The sequence below is a fragment of the Ovis canadensis genome, chromosome 6 (assembly GCF_042477335.2).
Source record: "Ovis canadensis isolate MfBH-ARS-UI-01 breed Bighorn chromosome 6, ARS-UI_OviCan_v2, whole genome shotgun sequence".
In the NCBI taxonomy this organism is placed as follows: domain Eukaryota; kingdom Metazoa; phylum Chordata; class Mammalia; order Artiodactyla; family Bovidae; genus Ovis; species Ovis canadensis.
The window spans coordinates 132,206,088-132,227,706 of record NC_091250.1 but is presented as its reverse complement, the minus strand read 5'-3'; the positions used below and the strand labels follow the sequence as shown (position 1 = coordinate 132,227,706).

The window sequence follows — 21,619 nt, the reverse complement described above, 5'->3', positions numbered from 1 at the left end:
GGATGATTCAGTATCAGGACATCCAGTAAATAATGCTGCCAAGTCACTTCAGTCGTGTCCGACCCTGTGCGACCCCATAGACAGCAGCCCACCAGGCTCCGCTGCCCCTGGGATTCTCCAGGCAAGAACACGAGTGGGTTGCCATTTCCTTCTCCAATGCGTTAAAGTGAAAGTGAAGACAGTCGTATCTGACTCTTAGCGACCCCATGGACTGCAGCCCACCAGGCTCCTCTGTCCATGGGATTCTCCAGGCAAGAGAACTGGAGTGGGTTGCCATTGCCTTCTCCGAGTAACATAATAAACCATGTTAATAGATCCAAAGGAAAAATAGGTAATTTTCATAAAGGCATTTGACCAAATTCAACCCACTTTTTTACAGTTGATAAAATGGAGTTGACCTTTTCACAACACTGGGTGGGGTTGAAAATCTGCATATAATTTTATAGTCAGTCCTCTGATCTATGGTATTTATTGAGAAAAGTCCACATATAAGTGGACATATGCATTTCAAACCCACGTTTTTTCAAGTGAAAGTTGCTCAGTTCAGTTCAGTTCAGCCGCTCGCTCAGTCGTCTTCAACTCTTTGCGACCCCGTGGACCATATAGTCCATGGAATTTCTCCAGGCCAGAACACTGGAGTGGGTAGCCATTCCCTTCTCCAGGGGATCTTCCCAACCCAGGGATTGAACCCAGGTCTCCCACATTGCAGGCGGATTCTTTACCAGCTGAGCCACCAGGGAAGCCTAAGAATACTGGAGTGGGTAGCGTAGCCCTTCTCCAGGAGACCTTCCTGACCCAGGAATCAGCCTGGGATCTCCTGCATTGCAGGTGGATTCTTCACCAGCCAGCTACCAGGGAAGCCCTATGGTTTTTCAAGGGTAAACTATAAATCAGTCAATTCTTCAGCATCATAAAGTACATTTATCACCCAGAGATAGCATCTCTGCTAGATAGATAGGGGGGTTTACTCCAGAGGCACTCATAAGATGCAGGGTAACAGGAAGATGGCCACCCTCAGTAGCACCCTACTTCATATTTGTAGGAGGAACCTCCCTGCACAGCAAGGGTGGACTACCCTCCTGGTGAATACGTGTCGAGAGTGAGCAACTGAGAGCCAGGGCAAGGCGGGACCTAGGGAGATGAGCCCGATACCAGGGCTGCTCCTGTGCGGGAGGTTGGGAGCCCTGAGACTCCTGAAAGGCTGAGCTAATCTCGGGGCTAGGAGAACAAAAATCTGGTCCAGGGCATGCCGAGATTGGGGTCCCAGTCAGTTCACACTCCACCTCAGGGCCCAGCCCTCAAGGATAAGGGTGACCTGGAAGTAACCCAGCTTGCTAAAATGGGTGGTCCAGAGGACTCCAAAAGCGGAGCGTGGATCAAGATGGCCAAGGGCTTCTAATGCCCCAAGGGGACGAGCATGGCAAATAGAAATCTTGCCTGGAGGAAGAGGGCACCCTAAGCTGCAAATCACTTCTGTCACGGTTTTCAGACACAACGTCCAGGGTGTAACCAAAGACGGCACGCACATGGGGTGAGGCGAAAGAATGAACGCGGCAGACATTACGGACGAGAAACGTTCCCCTGGAGGCTCTGGATGATGGCAAGCTACGAGACACCGCCGCCGCTGCTGCTGCTAAGTCACTCTAGTCGTGTCCCCCTCTGTGCGACCCCACAGACGGCAGCCCACCAGGCTCCCCGTCCCTGGGATTCTCCAGGCAAGAACACTGGAGTGGGGTGCCATTGCCTTCTCCGATATGAGACACAGACTCTTAAGAAATTTTTAAAAAATTATTTATGGCTGCTCTGGGTCTTTGTTGCTTTGCCCAAGCTTTTCTCTAGTTGCAGCGAGAGGAGGGCTTCTCATTGCCAGGGAGCACAGGCTCTAGATCCTTCGGCTAGAACCCCCGTCCCCTGCACTGGCAGGCGGGTTCTTATCCACCGCGCCACCAGGGAAGTCCAAGACGCTTAGACAACTGTGCTTACCGCGTTCAAGGGGAGAACTTGCAAAGCTTGACCGTTTTGGCGGGAGACTGGAACTGCACAGCATGACACAGCACACTTTCATGGGGTTGTCAAGAGTCAGACACAGGTGAGCAACTGAGCACAAGGAGGAAAAGGAGCCTGCGATGGAGACCCGAGATGCAAGCAGGGATGAAGAGTAATGAGTGGTGCGCCCGGCAGCTAGCTTAAACATGCGCTGATTGTTCGGAACAGCAGTGACCACGTCTGTGGCTTTTGCAGTGTGTGCGTTTACACAGAATGAAGATACGTGGCAATAGGACTCTCCAGTGGGAGAGGATCCCCTGGCTTGGGGGCAGGTGGGCGGGGGACCACCAAGGCGCCGTCAGGAGCTGCCAGTCCGCTCAGCCCCACAGTCCTGACTCTGCTTCAAGGTTTCCTTTTCTGGCCCAAGGCCCCACCCACAGTGAGCTGCTACCTGGTTTTGGAATTCTGGTGGGTGCCATCCTCCCAGCTGGAGTGTGCCCCATTTGTGGGGAAGTGTTGGGCTTGTTTACTTATCTCATTTTCCCCCCGGGGCAGAATCGGTCACAAGCGTGTTGGTGCCCTTCCGTTTTCAGTTCTCCACCCAAACCACCTCGTTTACATGGTTTTTCCCCCTGAATAGTACACACTCGTTGCTAAAGATTTGAAAACTACAGAAATCCACCTGAATTAAGATAGAAATCTCCTGTGACTGCCACGCTTGGAGTCCCTGTCACAGACCTGGTGACCAGCTCGCTCCCCTTTTTTTTTTTTTGAATTATTTATTTGGCTGACTGGTCGTTCGTTGCGGCACGCAGAACCTTCAGTCGTGGCATCTAATTTCCTGGCCACGGACTGAGCCCGGGCTCCCTATACCGGGAGCACCGAGCGTAGCCACTGGGCCACCAGGGAAGTCTCCGGCCAGGTCTCTGTGTGTGTGTGTGTGTGTGTTGCCTTTCTTTGAAAAGGGTTGCGGGGGGGTCACGCTCTGCACAGGAGTGCAGCCTGCTGGTGCACTGGGGTCACGCTCTGCACAGGAGTGCAGCCTGCTGGTGCACTGCACACCCTCCTGTGCCAGGAACGCGCTTCTAAAACAAGACCTGGGCAACTGCAGTTTTGTCATATGGATATGCTGTGCTTCAGTTAGCCAATCTCTTTCTGTCCCGCATTTGCTTCTTTTTCTTTTTGTCCTAAATGTTGCTGTAATAAGCGACCATCCTGACACACCGTGATTCTCTTTTGAGGATAAAGTACTTGGAGTATATTTGCTGTTCAGAGGCATTGTCCATCTTAAGGCTTTGGAATTGCTTTTCAGTTGCTAAGTCGTGTCCAACTTTTTGCGACCCCACGCACTGTGGCACGCCAGGCCTCCCAGTCCTTCACTCTCTCCCAGTTTGCTGCAATTCGTGTCCATTGAGTCAGTGATGCCATCCAGCCACCTCGTCCTCTGTTGCCCCCTTCTCCTCCTGCCCTCAATCTTCCCCAGCATCAGGGTCTTTTCCAGTGAGTCAGCCCTTCACGTCAGGTGGCCAGAGTATTGGAGGTTCAGCTTCGGCATCAGTCCTTCCAATGAACACCCAGGACTGATTTCCTTGAGGATGGACTGGTTCGATCTCCTTGCAGTCCAAGGGACTCTCAAGAGTCTTCTCCAACACCACAGTTCAAAGCATCAGTTCTTCAGCTCTCAGCCTTCTTTCTGGTCCAGCTCTCAGGCTTTGGCAACAACAGGCCAAATTGCCTCCCCAGCTGCATCATCTTTGATTACTCTGGGACTATGCCAGACTTTCCCCCGATTAAAAAAAAAAAAATCTGCCATCTAAGAGTTCCTTTTGACAGGCTTTCCAGTAAGATTTCTTATCAGGATTATAGTAAATTCTCGGCAGATGAGTGTTGTGTTTTTGTTTTTTTTTTTTTGGATGTGGACCAGCTTTAATGTCTTTACTCAATTTGTTAATACAGTATTGGTTCTGTTGTTTATGTTCTGGTTTTTGGCCATGAGGCAGGTGGGATCTTAGTTCCCAGACCAGGGGTCAAACCCACACCCCCTGCATTGGAAGGTGAAGGCCACTGGACCAGCAGGGAAGCCTCTGCAGAGGCTGAGTTGTGTCCCCAGGAAATTCACACATTGTGTCCTAACCCCAGCACCTCAGAATGTGACTGTAGCTGGAGAAAGTGTCTTTAATGGTGTGAGTAAGATAAAATGCGGGGAAGGCGATGGCACCCCACCCCAGTACTTAAAATCCCATGGACAGAGGAGTCTGCTGGGCTACGGTCCGTGAGGTCTCAAAAGAGTTGGACAGGACTCAGCGGCTAAACAACAGCAGCACGCATAGAAGGAAAAACACGAGAGGACGCAGGGAGAAGACGGCCGTCTACACAGCGAGGAGAGAGGCCTCGAAGGAACTAGCCTGCTCACACCTTGGAGTTCAGCCTCCTCCAGGACAGTGAGAAGATACAGTCCCGCGGTTGGAGCCTCCCAGTCTGTGGGGCTTTGTTATAGCAGCCCCAGCAAACAAATACACTTGTCTGTTGCCAATTACACGGTGGCTCAACCACATAGGATGTCACAGTTGTTGCAGTCAGGACTCTGGGCACAGCTTAACGAGGTCGTTCACTCTCTGGTCTCCTAAAGCCTGCCTTCAAGTACCATCTGCCTCTCACCTGAGAGCTGGACGGGGCAGGGATTTGCCTCCAAACTCCTGTGATGTTGGCAGGATTTAGTCCTCCCTGGGCTGCTGGCCACCTGGGCCTCCCACCATGGCAGCTTGCTTCAGGAACACTGCAAGCTGAGAGGGTACGGACTGCCAGCTGGAGGGCAGGCTCAGTCCTCAGTAACATAAATCCAGGAGCACCACCTTTGCCCATTATACTGTTAGAGGTGTCAGTGAAAATTCAATTAGCAAGTTAAAAAAGAATTTTATTCATGCTAGGGGATATATGTATACCTATGGCTGATTCATGTTGAGGTCTGACAGAAAACAACACAATTCTGTAAAGCAATAATCCTTCAATTAAAAAAAATTTTTAATTAAAAAAATAAAGTGAAGATTATAACTCAGGAGACAAACTCTCAGAAGCTTTGAGTTCAGTTCAATTCAGATCAGTCACTCAGTCGTGTCCGACTCTTTGCGACCCCATGAATCGCAGCACACCAGGCCTCCTTGTCCATCACCAACTCACGGAGTTCACTCAGACTCACGTCCATCGAGTCCGTGATGTCATCCAGCCATCTCATCCTCGGTCGTCCCCTTCTCCTCCTGCCCCCGATCTCTCCTAGCATCAGAGTCTTTTCCAATGAGTCAACTCCTCGCATGAGGTGGCCAAAGTACTAGAGCTTCAGCTTTAGCATCATTCCTTCCAAAGAACAACACCCAGGGCTGATCTCCTTCAGAATGGACTGGTTGGATCTCCTTGCAGTCCAAGGGACTCTCAAGAGTCTTCTCCAACACCACAGTTCAAAAGCATCAATTCTTCGGCACTCAGCCTTCTTCACAGTCCAACTCTCACATCCATACATGATCACAGGAAAAACCATAGCCTTGACTAGACGGACCTTAGTCGGCAAAGTAATGTCTCTGCTTTTGAATATACTATCTAGGTTGGTCATAACTTTTCTTCCAAGGAGTAAGCGTCTTTTAATTTCATGGCTGCAGTCACCATCTGCAGTGATTTTGGAGCCCCCCAAAATAAAGTCTGCCACTGTTTCCACTGTTTCCCCATCTATTTCCCATGAAGTGATGGGACCAGATGCCATGATCTTCCTTTCCTGAATGTTGAGCTTTAAGCCAACTTTTTCACTCTTTTTCACTTTCATCAAGAGGCTTTTGGGTTCCTCTTTACTTTCTGCCATAAGGGTGGTGTCATCTGCATATCTGAGGTTATTGATATTTCTCCCGGCAATCTTGATTCCAGCTTGTGTTTCTTCCAGCCCAGCGTTTCTCATGATGTACTCGGCATATAAGTTAAATAAACAAGGTGACAATATACAGACTTGACGTACTCCTTTTCCTATTTGGAACCAGTCTGTTGTTCCATGTCCAGTTCTAACTGCTGCTTCCTGACCTGCATACAGATTTTCTCAAGAAATCTCATAGTCAGCATGTCAGGTGGTCTGGTATTCCCATCTCAGAATTTTCCACAGTTTATTGTGATCCACACAGTCAAAGGCTTTTGCATAGTCAATAAAGCAGAGATAGATGTTTTTCTGGAACTCTCTTGCTTTTTCCATGATCCAGCGGATGTCGGCAATTTGATCTCTCGTTCCTCTGCCTTTTCTAAAACCAGCTTGAACATCAGGAAGTTCACGATTCACGTATCTCTGAAGCCTGGCTTGGAGGATTTTGAGCATTACTTTACTAGAATGTGAGATGAGTGCAATTGTGTGGTAGTTTGAGCATTCTTTGGCATTGCCTTTCTTTGGGATTGGAATGAAAACTGACCTTTTCCAGTCCTGTGGCCACTGCTGAGTTTTCCAAATTTGCTGGCATATTGAGTGCAGCACTTTCACAGGATCATCTTTCAAGATTTGAAACAGCTCAACTGGAATTCCATCACCTCCACTAGCTTTGTTCGTAGTGATGCTTTCTAAGGCCCACTTGACTTCACATTCCAGGATGTCTGGCTCTAGATTAATGATCACACCATCATGATTATCTGGATTGTGAAGATCTTTTTTGTACAGTTCTTCTGTGTATTCTTGCCACCTCTTCTATCTTCTGCTTCTGTTAGGTCCAGACCATTTCTGTCCTTTATCGAGCCCATCTATGCATGAAATGTTCCCTTGGTATCTCTAATTTTCTTGAAGAGATCTCTAGTCTTTCCCATTCTGTTATTTTTCTCTATTTCTTTGCATTGATCGCTGAAGAAGGCTTTCTTATCTCTTCTTGCTATTCTCTGGAACTCTGCATTCAGATGCTTATATCTTTCCTTTTCTCCTTTGCTTTTTGCCTCTCTTCTTTTCACAGCTATTTGTAAGTCCTCCCAGGACAGCCATTTTGCTTTTTTGCATTTCTTTTCCATGGGGATGGTCTTGATCCCTGTCTCCTGTACAATGTCACGAACCTCATTCCATAGTTCATCAGGCACTCTATCTATCAGATCTAGGCCCTTAAATCTATTTCTCACTTCCACTGTATAATCATAAGGGATTTGATTTAGGTCATACCTGAATGGTCTAGCGGTTTTCCCTACTTTCTTCAATTTGAGTCTGAATTTGGTAATAAGGAGTTCATGATCTGAGCCACAGTCAGCTCCCGGTCTTGTTTTTGTTGACTATATGGAGCTTCTCCATCTTTGGCTGCAAAGAATATAATCAGTCTGATTTCAATGTTGACCATCTGGTGATGTCCATGTGTAGAGTCTTCTCTTGTGTTGTTGGAAGAGGGTGTTTTCTATGACCAGTGCATTTTCTTGGCAAAACTCTATTAGTCTTTGCCCTGCTTCATTCCGCATTCTAAGGCCAAATTTGCCTGTTATTCCAGGTGTTTCTTGACTTCCTACTTTTGCATTCCAGTGCCCTGTAATGAAAAGGACATCTTTTTTGGGTGTTAGTTCTAAAAGGTCTTGTAGGTCTTCACAGAACCATTCAGCTTCAGCTTCTTCAGCATTACTGGTTGGGGCATAGACTTGGATAACTGTGATATTGAATGGTTTGCCTTGGAAATGATCAGAGATCATTCTGTCATTTTTGAGATTGCATCCAAGTACTGCATTTCAGACTCTTTTGTTGACCATGATGGCTATTCTGTTTCTTCTGAGGGATTCCTGCCTGCAGTAGTAGATATAATGGTCATCTGAGTTAAATTCACCCATTCCAGTCCATTTTAGTTCTCTGATTCCTAGAATATTCACGTTCACTCTTGCCGTCTCTTGTTTGACCGCTTCCAATTTGCCTTGCTTCATGGACCTGACATTCCAGGTTCCTATGCAATATTGCTGTTTACAGCATCGGACCTCGCTTCTATCACCAGTCACATCCACAGCTGGGTATTGTTTTTGCTTTGGCTCCATCCCTTCATTCTTTCTGGAGTTATTTCTCCACTGATCTCCAGTAGCATATTGGGCACCTACTGACCTGGGGAGTTCCTCTTTCAGTATCCTGTCATTTTGCCTTTTCCTACTGTTCATGGGGTTCTCAAGGCAAGAATACTGAAGTGGTTTGCCATTCCCTTCTCCAGTGGACCACATTCTGTCAGGGTGGGTCATAGTGGAGAGGTCTGACAGAAGCTTTGAGAGAGCCTGTTAAAAGCCCAAGGCACAATCCCATACAGTTTTGAGACAAAGGATCATACATCAAAGTTCACTAAGGATATAGGTAAACTACAAACTGAGCAATAAGTCGTTACGACCCCCTACAGAGCTGGGACAGAATGCTAATCTTGTGAGAAATTGCACTGCTAGCTCAGAAGGAAGGAGGTTGATCTTTGCAGTCCAGGCGGCTCTCCTGTCTTTGAGGAGGTCTGGTTAATGAGTGAGGCAGATAGCACAGAGAGCTTTCTGTTTAACTCTATTTGTCTGACCTTAATATGTAAACTTTAATCAGGAGCAAGACACCAGTGACAGCCCACACTCAGGGTGCTGCCAACCACAGTACCTGACCGCCTGGAGCCCAGCCATTGTGCCTGCCCTGTGGACAAGGGCTGTTATTATGTACATACCATCAGGGGACCGGGGCCCCAAGGCTGGTGGCATGTTTCTCTGAGGTCCTTGCCCTGAAGGTTGCCGTCGCTGTTCCCTTGGGGACAAGGTTTCCTGCAGCAGTGCTGGGTTTCCACTCACCTGGCTGCTTTGGGAAAACAGGCTCTGAAATCAGGCGGAGATGTGGCTTGTGGCCCAGAACAGGGGCCTTCTGGGGGTCACCCACGTGCCACACCTCTGCTTGCTCAGGGCCCCCCCTCCAGGTGGTGAGGCTCTGGAGCCTCGGGCCCGCCCACGCAGCCGGCCTCAGCCAAGGAGCGGGACACTCTCCTGGGTCAGGCGGTCATGCCGGTGGGGGTCCTCTGGGGCCAAAGCTGCTTCTCGCTATACCAGCCACGGCCTCTCGGGGCAGCAGGCGCAGACCAGGCAGGTTCTGACCAGCCGTGCCAGCCCCAGGCCCCTCGGTTCTTCCTCGGGCTGCGCAGGGGCCCTCCAGGGATGTGCTAGTCTCCGGGGACCACACCTGGGCTCCACCTGAAAGTGCCCTGGCTCCGCCCGAGGCGCGCCACATCCCCCTCCCACCTCTGCAGGGCTGTCCCGCGAGCTCTCCCTCCGCCCGGGGCGCTGAGTGGGCAGGCTCCCTCGCGGGGTCTCGGGCTCCGAGCCCGCGGGCGTCTTCCGGGGTCTACTCTCCTAGCGGGTTCTTCGCACGCGAGCCCGGGGCGCACAACCGCCGCGCCCCGCCCCTCACCCCGCCCCGTTCCGCCCCTCACCCCGCCCCTCATTGCAGCGCCCCGCCCCGTCGTCGCGTCCCGCCCCGCCCTGTCCTCGCGCCCCGCCCTGTCCTCGCGCCCCGCCCCGCCCTGTCCTCGCGCCCCGCCCTGTCCTCGCGTCCCGCCCCTTCGCGCCGCGCCCCGCCCCTCATCGCAGCACCCCGCCCCTTCCGCGGCGCGCCCCTAGTTCTCTCCTGCGCGGAGCGCGCTGATGTCGGTGGCCTCGGCGGCTCCAGGAGGCGATACGGCGGGCGCGGAGAGTCGGGCGGGCGCCGCGTCTGGCCATAGGTGGAGGCCTCCGCCTCCGGCTGTCAATCCCGCCGGCCTGGCCCCGCCTCGCCCGACGGCGGAGCGTCGCGGGGCGTAAGGCCGAGGGGGCTGCCGGGACAGACCCAAGATGGCCGGGCGCCTGCGTTCCGTTCCTGCCTTCGGCCCCGAGCCTCATTCATTGCCGCGCTGCTGAGCGGAGCCGCGAGCCAGCCCGAGGGCTCCGGGCGCTGTCCCCGCGGGGCGGCAGGCCGCCATGGCGACCCTGGAAAAGCTGATGAAGGCCTTCGAGTCCCTCAAATCCTTCCAGCAGCAGCAGCAGCAGCAGCAGCAGCAGCAGCAGCCGCCTCCGCCGCCGCCTCAGCCTCCTCAGCCGCCGCCGCCGCCGCAGGCGCAGCCGCCGCCTCAGCCGCCCCCGCCGCCGCCGCCGCCGCCGGTTGGCCCTGCCGCGGCCGAGGAGCCGCTGCACCGACCGTGAGTGCTGACCCGCCGCAGCTCGGCCCCAGCCCTCCCCGGCCTTCGCCAGCCTCCCGCAGAGGCACGGAGGCGGCCCCGGCCCTCTGCCCTCCCGGCCGCCCCGTTTGGGGAGGAACCGGGGTTGCGTCGTGAGCAGGACTCGGCCCAGCCGAGGCCGCGTCCTCCCGCCCCCCCGCCCTCCTGCTCTGAGGGGAGCAGGGCTGCGCCTGGGCGCTCCGCGAGGAGCCGGGAATTTGGAGCCAGAGTGATGCGGGGACAGTGGTGACCTCATGCCCGGGGACGTCGGACTGGAGGGCGGGGGAGCGCGCGCGGTCCAATGGGGAGCCTCTGGCGGGACCCGCTTTAAACAGCCCGGGAGTCAGTCGGGCCTGTCTTCTCGCAGCCTCAGGGCTTTTCGTTTAGTTAGGGGGTCGCTGCAGAAGAATGAAGTGTCGGGAAGAGACCGACTTGTCTCAGTTCTAGTCGGTCTGCGGGCCCCTTAAATGAGCGGTGGTCGCCTTTAAGTGTGAACTTAGCCTAAATGGTTGTTATTAACACACAAGAATCAATAAGACGGACTGCAATACTGGGAAGACTGGACTGAAATTTATTGTTTGTCTGCAATTGGAAATAAATCACGGCTTGCTGAGGGAGAGGTTAATCGCTGGGGCGAGTGATGTGCATTGCACGTGCCTCGCAGTCACGCTGGCCGGAACCTGGATGGGTGTCTGCGGACACCCTGTCGCAGACATTCTGGTACTGTTCGGTGCTTGTGCTAGGGAGATTTTCGAAACCATAGAGACACCATTTGATGTCACTTTCTTACAGAGCCCGAGTGCTTTTCCGTGAAGTCTGGGGTCTTCCGCAGAGGTCAGGGTGTGCCCTTCAGGCCTTTCTTTCATGTTCGGGCATTTTATTTCTCATCTTGATCTGTACAAGAGGGCATTTAATGAGGACAGTTTTCGGGAAGCAACCCCTTGAAGAAGTTCACCTTGTTGTTAAGGTGGATTCATTTTTAGTAATGTTTTCATCTTTGTATCTGATAATGATTCCTTGCTGTGTCCTGAGGTTTAATCAGGAAATGAGCATTTGGAGAGTCATTTTGGCTTATCTGTTAAAATGTAGCAGTAAAGCACTTTTTCTGCTAAAAGGTGAAAAACCTGTTTGGATACTTTGAGAAAAAAGAAAATCTTAACTACTTGACTTTTCTCTGCAGCAAATAACTTATAACCGTGACCCATTCCAGACTTAGCATAGTTCTTCTCGGTGGAGGTAGGAGTCAGAGAAGTTCACGCATCTTGGCATCTCATGGACCTTGTATACAGACAGGAAGCACTAGACAGGGCTCTGGGTGGGAAGGGAGGCCTCACTGCCATCCGCATCTGCTGTTCCCTTGGTCAGTCTAAACTTATGTGTTCTGCTTCTTATGCTGATTTCACAGAGCCTGAATATGGTGTCTTCTTCAAAATATGGATGTGAAGAGGTTTCTTTCTTAAGCCAGCTTGACAAAGTAGACGTTTCATTACTTTATTGTATGGAAACGTATGGTTGACTTATTTTTAAAATTTAGTTTGTCATCTTTGTGTAAACAATACATTAACATGATACAAATTCCAAAATTGCAGACAGGTAATTAAAATGTCTCTCTCCCGTTCCTTTCTCCTGAGTACCTAACTCCGTTCCCAGAGGCAAGCACTGTTGCACTTCTTCCTTGTGTATCCTACCTGGTGTAACTTGTGTATGTTTGTCTGTGTGTGTAGATATATATTTGGATAGACTTTAAAATTTTTAAAAACAAAAGTACTTCAGAATAGCAACTTTGAAAGGTTCTTAGCATGCTCTGAAGTCAACTGCATTTGGCTTAATTATAGTTATAAAATGCATAAATATATTTTTATGTACTTTGCTGTTGAGAAAGCAAATATTCATTAATTTTGAGTAACAAACTCCTTGCTTACAAATTTGGATCTTAGCATGTCTGTTCATATGCTTCAGCTGAAAAATCCCTTCCCCAAAATAAGATTGGCCAAAAGCAATGAGAAAGCAACTGTTCTGTTTTTATGGTTCTTGCTGCCTGTGGAACTGTAGTGTCACCAGCTGAGCGTGGGCTCCGATTAAGGATCTGCGTGCCTGCTCTGGTCTCAGCGTATGGTATGCAGGGGTTCTGCGTGGTGCTGGCTGCAGTCTCGAGAAGGCTGGCATGCAGGGGAGTGCCAGAGCTCGGCAGGGTCCTCGCTGCAGTTATGAGGCAGTTGGCGTTGGCCTTTGGCACTTTTCACTCTCCTTCATATTCCCTCCTGGTTTTTCCCTGACTTTAATTATTTGCTGAACATCTGACGAGTGCCAGCCAGCATCCTAAATAGGTGCAGTGCTACAGCCTTGAATAGATAAAGCTGCCCTCCTGCAGCTTGCATCTTAGTCAGGGGCACAGACAGGGTACACGAGCACGATACGTAGTGCGGTAGAGAGTGAAGTGGAGCAGGGATAACAGCACGCCGGGGAAGGGGGCTCGGAAGGCAGGGGCGGCTTTTAGGTAGGATGTCCAGGGAAGGGCCACTGAGTTGGTGGCTTTTGAGTAAAGACCAGGGCCAGGGAGCAGGTCCAGACTCCCGAAGAGGACTAGCGAGGTGGGAGGTGTGGCCTGCTGAATTCGGGAGAGGAGACTGTCAGTGGGAGCTGAGATCCGAGGGAGAGAGTGCCTCGCCAGATCAGTAATCCCTTCCAGATGGAATAAAGACAGTGGCATTTATTCTAAGTGAGATGGGAAGTCATTGGAGGTTTTGGTCAGAGGAGGGAAGGATTTGAGTTCTGTTTTAAAATGAATACTGGCTGAGAACTGAGTTGACAGACAGCCTGGGCAGCAGCAGGAAGCCAGTTAGGAAGTTGGTGACGTGATAGGTGTGAGATGATGGTGAATTCTGTTGGCAGTGGCAGGGTGGGAAATGGCTGAATTTTGAAGGTGAAACCAACCGGACTTGTTCTTCTCTGCTGAGCATGATTTAGCCATAGTTGGTGTTATTGTTTAGGGTTATATTCAACTGCAAAGAGCAGAAAACTCTTGCGCAGTTACTTAAACAGGTCAGAATTTATTATGAGATGAAAAGAGGTCCGTGTGAGGGAGTTCCGCTTTGATCGGTGCCCAGCTTTGCTTTTTGTGCTTGTAAGTCCCTGTCCTCATTCTTTCCCATTTTTTAAGTTGAATTCTTGTCTTTTCTTGTTGAATTGTGACAGTTCTTCATGATGTTCTTGGTACTAGACCCGTATCAGATACACAGTTTGTGAAATGATACTCCCTCTCTCCGGCTGTCGCTTCACTTTCTTTCCCTGCCCTGCATGGCCGGTGGGGTCTCGGTTCCCTGACCAGGGACGGAACCCAGGCCCTCGACGGGGGGAAGAGTGGAGTCCAACCACTGGCCCGCCAGGGAAGTTCCCCCCAGACAGTCTTTTTTTAAAGTATTTTTCAGATTCATTTATTTTTGGCTGTGGTGGTCTTGGTTGCCGCATCCGGGCTCTTCTCTAGCTGCAGTGGGCGGGGACTGCTTTTCCTTGCGGCGTGCAATTGCTCCGAGGCGTGTGGGATCTTCCCAAACCAGGGATTGAACTGGTGTCCTTTGCGTTACAAGGCAGATTTTTAACCACTGGACCTCCAGGGAAGGTGTCCCCCCCGCCTGCCCCCACCCTCCCACCCCCGCCCCATGCAATCTTGATTTCTGGTCATTTTTATCACAATTTCAAGTGAAATGTGAGTCCTCCAACTTTATTCCTTTTCAAGATGGTTTTGGCTACTCTGGGCCCCTTGCGTTTCCATTTAAACCATAAGAGCAGATTGTCGGCTTCAGTGAGGAAGCCAGCCGGGGTTCTCTGATGGGGATTGCCTGGAATCTGTGGATCAACTCGGAGAGTACTGACGTGAAGTTTTCTGGTTCCTGAACACGGGCCCACGCTTGTGCACGTGGTCACACACTCAGTGCTTCAGGCTTTGTGAGCACCCCTCTAGCTGCTGTTCGGCTCTGCCGCTGTGGGTCAGAGCGGCCCGACGCTGCAGGCAGGAGAGCAAGTGCGCCTCTGCTCCAGGGGGCTTTGTTAATGACGTGGAACTTTGAATTTTGTGTGTAACTTTCCCATGTCATAAGACTGCTCTTTGATGGGTTTTCTTTTTTTTTTTTTGTCAGCCATTAGAAAATGTAAGAACACTCCTTAGACTGTCCAGGACAGGCAGGCTCTGGTTTGCCCCCCACACCGGATCAGACATGCTGAGACCACTTTGGGGAAGCATTTCTTCTTCAGTTGGCTTTTCTTAACCAGCTTAAAAAATTATAAAAATTACACACATACATTATAACAGCATCTTCAGCTAGCACAGAAGATGACAAGCAAGACTTCCTCCCTGGCTGTCCTAGCCTTATTCTTTAAAAATAACAATTACGCTTCTTTTGTTTTCTTTGATGTTTTAGTGCATGTACAAGTCTTTTTTTTTTTTTTTTTTTTTTTGCTCCACTGTAGTTTTTCATTTAGCAATATATCGAAGATGTTGTTTCATAGCAGTACATGTGATTCTTACTGGTTGGCTTTCCAATACTGTAGAATTTCTTTTTAAAAGAGGCCTCATAGAGGTGTCAGTGCAGAGGTCTTTCCAGTGCTGTCCACATTCAGAGGCCCCACCGCATTACCTCTGGTCCCTGCAAGTGAGCCCACCATTCAGTAAACCTCAGACAAGACTTGCCACAGATCCTTGCTGCTCAGCGTGTGGTTTCAGGGCCAGCAATTTGGTTTCACTTGGGAGGGTATAAGAAGTACAGAATCTCTGCCCAGCCTTAGACCTACTGAGTCACGAGTCTGCATTTTAACAAGGTTTGTGAGCAATTTCTGTGCACATAAGGCTTGAGAAGCTCTGCTGTGGATGATCAGGCCCTGTCTTTCTGATGTTATGGTCTGTGTGGATCACAAGAAGCTGGAGAATTCTGAAAGAGATGAGAATACTAGAGCACCAGACCTGCCTCTTGAGAAGCCTGTATGCAGGTCAGGAAGCAGCAGTTAGAACTGGACATGGAACAACAGACTGGTTCCAAATAGGAAAAGGAGTACGTCAAGGCTGTATATTGTCACCCTGCTTATTTAACTTACATGCAGAGTACATCATGAGAAACGCTGGACTGGAAGAAGCACAAGCTGGAATCAAGATTGCCGGGAGAAATATCAATAACCTCAGATATGCAGATGACACCACCCTTATGGCAGAAAGTGAAGAAGAACTAAAGAGCCTCTTGATGAAAGTGAAAGAGGAGAGTGAAAAAGTTGGCTTAAAGCTCAACATTGAGAAAAAGAAGATCATGGCATCCGGTTCCATCACTTCATGGGAAATAGATGGGCAAACAGTGGAAACAGTGGCTGACTTTATTTTTCTGGGCTCCAAAATCCCTGCAGATGGTGACTGCAGCCATGAAATTAAAAGCCGCTTACTCCTTGGAAGGAAAGTTATGACCAACCTAGACAGCGTATTGAAAAGCAGAGACATTACTTTATCAACAAAGTCTGTCTAGTCAAGGCTGTGGTTTTTCCAGTAGTCACATATGGATGTGAGAGTTGGAACTATAAAGAAAGAATTGAATGCCGAACAATTGAGGCTTTTCAACTGTGGTGTTGGAGAAGTCTTGAGAGTCCCTTGGACTGCAAGGAGATCCAACCAGTCCATTCTGAAGGAGATCAGTCCTGGGTGTTCATTGGAAGGACTGATGCTGAAGCTGAAACTCCAATATTTTGGCCACCTCATGCGAAGAGTTGACTCATTGGAAAAGACTCTGATGCTGGGAGGGATTGGGGGCAGGAGGAGAAGGGGGCGACAGAGGATGAGGTGGTTGGATGGCATCACTGACTCGATGGACGTGGGTTTGGGTGGACTCTGGGCGTTGGTGATAGGCAGGGAGGCCTGGCGTGCGCGGTTCGTGGGGCCGCAGAGAGTCGGGCGCGCCCGCCCCAGCGGCTGGGCTGGGCTGAATGCAGGAATGCCGTGTGCGCCTGGGAGGGGGACCTAAGGTGCTCACAGCGCAGCAGTCGCTGGGGCGGTGTCGTTCCTCTGTCCTGGGCCATGAGCATTTGTGTGGCTGTAAGTAGGTTGTAACGGTGCCAAAGGCGCGGTGGTGGCATGAAGACCCCCGGCTGCTGCGAGCGGGGCCTAGATGGGGACTGGACGGATGACGCGGAAAGACTCCTTTCGGCCAGGTGCCTGTTGTGTTCCCCGGGCCTGTTCTGGGCCCCTGGGTTACAGTGGTGAACAAGGGCTGGTGATAAATCCTGTGGAGAAAAACGAAATAGAATTCGGGGGTGGGGGCGGTGCTGTGGGGTGTGGTTTAGGGTGTGAAGCCCACTGAGAAGGCGCCTCTGAAGCAGAGGGAGGGAGCGGGCCACGTGGGTATCTGAAGGAGGAGCGTGAGGAGGCCGGGAGCGGAGGTGACGGGCAGCCTGGACGGCGTCATGCCCCAGTCTGAGGACTTCGAATATTCCCCTGCCCAGATGCACACTTGTGTCGTCAAACAAGTGATGTAATTTGTGATGTTCAGCCAGCGCCAGATGCTGGTGCGAAAGAAACTGGGTCACTTCATCATCACTGGTGGGACTTAGAAAGGGGAGAGCTACTCTGGAAAAGAGTTTACGGCAGTTTCTTATAGAACTAAACTTTCGATTACTATATGATCTGGCTGTAGCACTCCTGGGGGTTTATCCCAGAGAACTGAAAACGTATGTTTACGTAAATCTGTACACAAGTGTTTGTAGCAGCTTTATTCATAGTAGCTCCAAACTAGAATCCAGTTCAATGTCTTTCAACAGGTGATTGGTTAGACTGCTGAGCAGTAGAAAAAGGAACCAGCTCCTGATAACACACGCAGCAGCTAAGGGGACTCTTAAGGAGATTGTGTTAGTGAAAACAGCCAGTCCCCAAAGGTGACACCCTGTTTGAGAAGTGAAAGCGAAAGTCGCTCAGTCGTGTCCAACTCTTTGTGACCCCATGGACTGTGCAGCCCATGGAACTCTCCAGGCAAGACTACTGGAGCACGTAGCCTTTCCCTTCTCCAGGGGGGTCTTCCCAACCCAGGGATCGAACCCAGGTCTCCCCCATTGCAGGCGGATTCTTCACCTGCTCAGCCACCAGGGAAGCCCTGCATACTGTCTGATTCTCCCTCTGTGACGTCTTTGCAGGAGCGGAGAACGGATGAGTGGTTGCAGGGGCAGGGGCAGGGCAGAGGGTGAGGGAATGGGTGTGGTTCTGAAGGGCAGCTCAGGGATCCCCATGGAGATGGGAATGTCCCCTCTCGTGACTGGTGGCAGAGACACGAAAATGTACACATCTGAGAAACTGCGTGGAGCCACGTGGAGTCACACAGACGAGTGAAACCGGAAATCTGAAGGTCAGTGGCACTACTCCGCAACGCCTGTTCTGGCTGTGACTGTTTTGTAAAGTGTTCTCCTTGGGGGAAACTGGGGGCACTGTACCCTGAATTTCGTTTATTTCTTATGATAGCACATAAATCTGCAATTACCTCGTCAAAAGCTTTAACGAAGCCTGGCCACCCTGGTGGACAAGGGATTAGGCGTGAGAGAGGCCGTGGAAGGGACGGGAGCTGATTGGGAGCAATCAGATCAGCTGAGCGGCTGCTGCAGGGCTCAGAGCCCAAGCTGGGGTGGCTGGCGCCTGGCGGGTGGCAGCGCTGGGGGTCCCTTCTGGAGGGAGGGCTGCTGAGAAATTAAGATGATGTTTTACGTATCATAGAAGCCACCATTTCAAAGTGCCCAGTTTAGTGGTTTTTAGTACGATCATAAGGCTCTGCAGCCATCATTCCTGTCTCATTTCTGGGACGTTGCGTCACCCAAAAAGAAAGCCCATCTCCGCAGCAGTCAGTCCCCGTCCCCTCCGCCTCCCCCAGCCCCTGGCAACCCCTGACCTGCTTCTGTCTCTGCGGCGCTGCCAGTGCTGGGTGTTTCTTACGAACGGAGTCATTCACATGGGGCCTTTGTGTCAGATGTTATTCACTTAGTGTGACAGACTGGGCTTTGAATTGCACTTTCTTCTATGGTATTCAGTCAAATCACTAGTAAGAAAGGCATCGATAGCTTTTTTCTAAGGTATGGACTGTGTAGCGGGGAACTATCAGGCCTTGCTGTCCCTAACCAAGCAGGACTTTTTTTTTTGGCCAGGCCACACAACTTGAGGAATCTTAGCTCCCCGACTAGGGACTGAACCCGGGCCCTTGCCATTTGTGAAAATGCTGAATCCTGACCACTGGGCTGTCAGAGAATCCCCTCAGCCAGGACTTTTATTTTAAAATTATGTCTGAAACATTCCAAAGTGATGTAGGCATTTCTGTTCCTTCTCTGAGGAAAGAGGATCTCTCCAAAGGAGCTCCAGTCTGCTAGGAACACTCACATTAGTCTAGCCCTTGGCTAAACTTGAAGAGCCGCCGGTGCGGGATCAGCAGACCTGGCTCTCTGCCCGGCCCTTACTCCTGTGCTCCTGCCGCGGGGCCGCCTCTGGGCCTCGGTTCTGCGTCCTGCGCAGGCCGTGCAGGCCCGGACTCGGGATGTGTGTGTGATAGGACCCGTGGGCACGAACGGTGAGGCAAGTGCGAGGTGGGTGGTTGTCTTCAGTTCCTGGGGTGGCCCAGGGCTTCTCTTGTGCAGCCTCAACCTGGAATCAAATTGTCCACGCTTCATCTTAAAATACATAATTCTGAAGATGCGAATTTAGATGAGACGGCTTGGTTCCTGTCTTCAGAATTATTTCTTCGATAATCAGTTTGATTGTACCGTGCTGTACTAGGGCCTCCCTGGTGGCTCAGGCGGTAAAGAATCTGCCTGTAGTGTGGGAGACCCAAGTTCGGTCCCTGAGTCGGGAAGATCCCCTGGTGAAGGGAATGGGAACCCACTCTAGTATTCCTGCCTGGAGAATTCCCATGGACAGAGGAGCCTGGTGGGCTACAGTCCATGGGGTCGCAGAGTCGGATGCGACTAAGTGACTTAACACTTTCACTTACTGTGATGTAGAGACCTTGATTTTCATAGGTCCCTCCTTAAAGATGACGACCACAATGGTATGGTCACTCACCTCAAGCCAAACATCCTGGGGTGTGAAGTCAGTGGGCCTTCGGATGCATTACTATGAACAAAACTAGTAGAGGTAATGGAATTCTAGCTGAGCTATTTCAAATCCTAAAAGATGATGCTGTTAAAGTGCTGCACTCAGTATGCCATCAAATTTGCAAAACTCAGCAGTGGCCACAGGATTGGAAAAGGTCAGTTTTCTTTCCATTCCCAAAGAAAGGCAGTGCCAAAGAATGTTCATCTTCCTGCACAATTGCACTCATCTCACACGCTAGCAAGGTAATGCTCAAAATCCTTCAAGCTGGGCTTAAGCAGTACATAGACTGAGAACTTCCAGGTGTACAAGATGGATTTAGAAAAGGCAGAGGAACCGGAGATCAAATTGCCAACATTCATTGGATCATAGAGAAAGCAAGGGAATTCTAAGGGAAAAATCTGCTTCATTGGCTATACAAAAGCCTTTGATTGTGCGGATCCCAACAAACTGTGGAAAATCCTTAAAGAGATAGGAATACCAGACCACCTGACCTGCCTCCTGAGAAACCTGTGTGCAGGTCAAGAAGCAACAGTTAGAACTGGACACGGAACAGTGGACTGGTTCCAAATTGGGAAGGGAGTACGTCAAAGCTGTATATTGTCACTCTGCTTGTTTAACTTGTATGCAGAGCACATCATGCGCAATGCCAGGCTGGATGCATCGCAAGCTGGAATCAAGATTGCTGGGAGAAACACCAGCAGCCTCAGATACGCGGATGGACACCCACCCTGAGGGCTTCCTTGTGGCTCAGCTGGTGAAGAACCCGCCTGCAGTGCGGGAGACCTGGCTTCCATCCCTGGGTTGGGAAGATCCCCTGGAAAAGGGAAAGGTTACCCACTCCAGTATTCTGGCCTGGAGAATTCCATGGACTGTAGAGTCCGTGGGGTCGCAAAGAGTCCGGCATGACTGAGTGACTTTCACGCAACACCGTAATGGCGGAAAATGAAGAGGAAGTAAGGAGCCTTGTGATGAGGGTGAAAGAGGAGAGTGAAAAAGCTGGTTTAAAACTCAGCATTCAGAAAACTAAGATCATGGTCTCTGGTCCCATCGCTTCTTGGCAAATAGATGGGGAAACAATGGAAACAGTGACAGACTTTATTTTCTTGGGCTCTAAAATCACTGCATATGGCGACTGCAGCCACAAAAGTAAAAGATGCTCGCTCCTTAAAGAAGAGCTATGAAAACCTAGACAGCGTGTTAAAAATCAGAGATGTTATTTTGGCGACAAAGGTCCGTCTGGTCAAAGCTATGGTTTCTCCAGTAGTTGTATGGATGTGAGAGCTCGACCATAAAGAAGGCTGAGAGTGGAAGAATTGATGCTTTTGAACTGTGGTGCTGGAGAAGACTCTTGAGAGTCCCTTGGACTGCAAGGAGATCAGTCCATCCTAAAGGAAATTAGTCTTGAATATTCATTGGAAGGACTGATGCTGAAGCTGAAGTTCCAATAGTTTGGCCACCTGATGCGAAGAGTTGACTCACTGGAAAAGACCCCGATGCTGGGAAGGATTGAGGATGAGATGGTTAGATGGCATCACCAACTCAATGGACACAAGTTTGAGCGAGCTCCGGGAGATTGTGAAGGACAGAGAAGTCTGGCGTGCTGCAGTCCATGGGGTCATAAGGGGTCAGGGGTGACTTAGAGACTGGACGACAACTGCCACCTTACAGACCTGTGTTTGTGCACAGGTTGCGTCGTTGCACAGTTAGAGGGCATGGCAGTGGTTTGTCTTGATTTTGAAGGTGGAGTTTATGAAAAATGACTGAAAAGTCAGGACAGCTCTTACCCTGTCTTTCCGGTTCTCACCTGGTTCCTCCGGTTCCTGCCGAGATCAGGGCGGTTCCATGTCAATCACTTCGATTTCCATACTTACACCTTCCGTAGAAGCAGTCAGTTTGACATATCAGTTCAACAATTAAATCTGATTAAATCTCACGGGGGAATGAAATCGTTGTTGTTTTCTTAAAACACCAAGTTGTTTATTGGACAGAATAAGATGGGAAGGAGGTGTTTCAGGTGGGCACCAGCGAGGCATTTCCAGGGGCCAGAGTTCCCCGCAGGTTCCAGTACTGGCCTGGGAAAGTTGGCTGAGACCAGGCTGTCCTGGGCCTGGTTAAGCCGTCCGGCGTTTGCGCCACGGGGGGTGTCTGTTGCTTTTGCAGCTGTGTTGCTGCCCTGACGTCCCTCAGGGCATGCTGTTGGATGGATTTTTTTTTTCAGTTTTGTGATATTTTTGGCTAATGTCTCTGTGTTGGGGTGTCTGAGGATGAAGTCTGGTCCTCAGACTTTAAAATACCCACTTTAAAATGTGGATATTCTTCAGTGTGATAGGAGATTTTGTTGGATAGTTATTTAGGTAGCAGTCAGATAGCTTGT

General features: G+C 50.4%; 1 protein-coding gene across 3 annotated transcripts in view; it reads left to right on the top strand.

Annotated features, from left to right (window-relative positions):
- The first annotated feature begins 9,557 nt into the window (after positions 1 to 9,557).
- HTT (huntingtin) overlaps positions 9,558 to 21,619 on the top strand; it is a 122,579-nt gene continuing 110,517 nt past the window's right edge. For all 3 annotated transcript variants that reach the window (XM_069594839.1, XM_069594838.1, XM_069594836.1), the window contains exon 1: positions 9,558 to 10,133. In XM_069594839.1, coding sequence (XP_069450940.1) covers positions 9,916 to 10,133 — 218 coding nt within the window. In that variant the 5' untranslated portion in view covers positions 9,558 to 9,915. The remainder of the gene's footprint in view (positions 10,134 to 21,619) is intronic.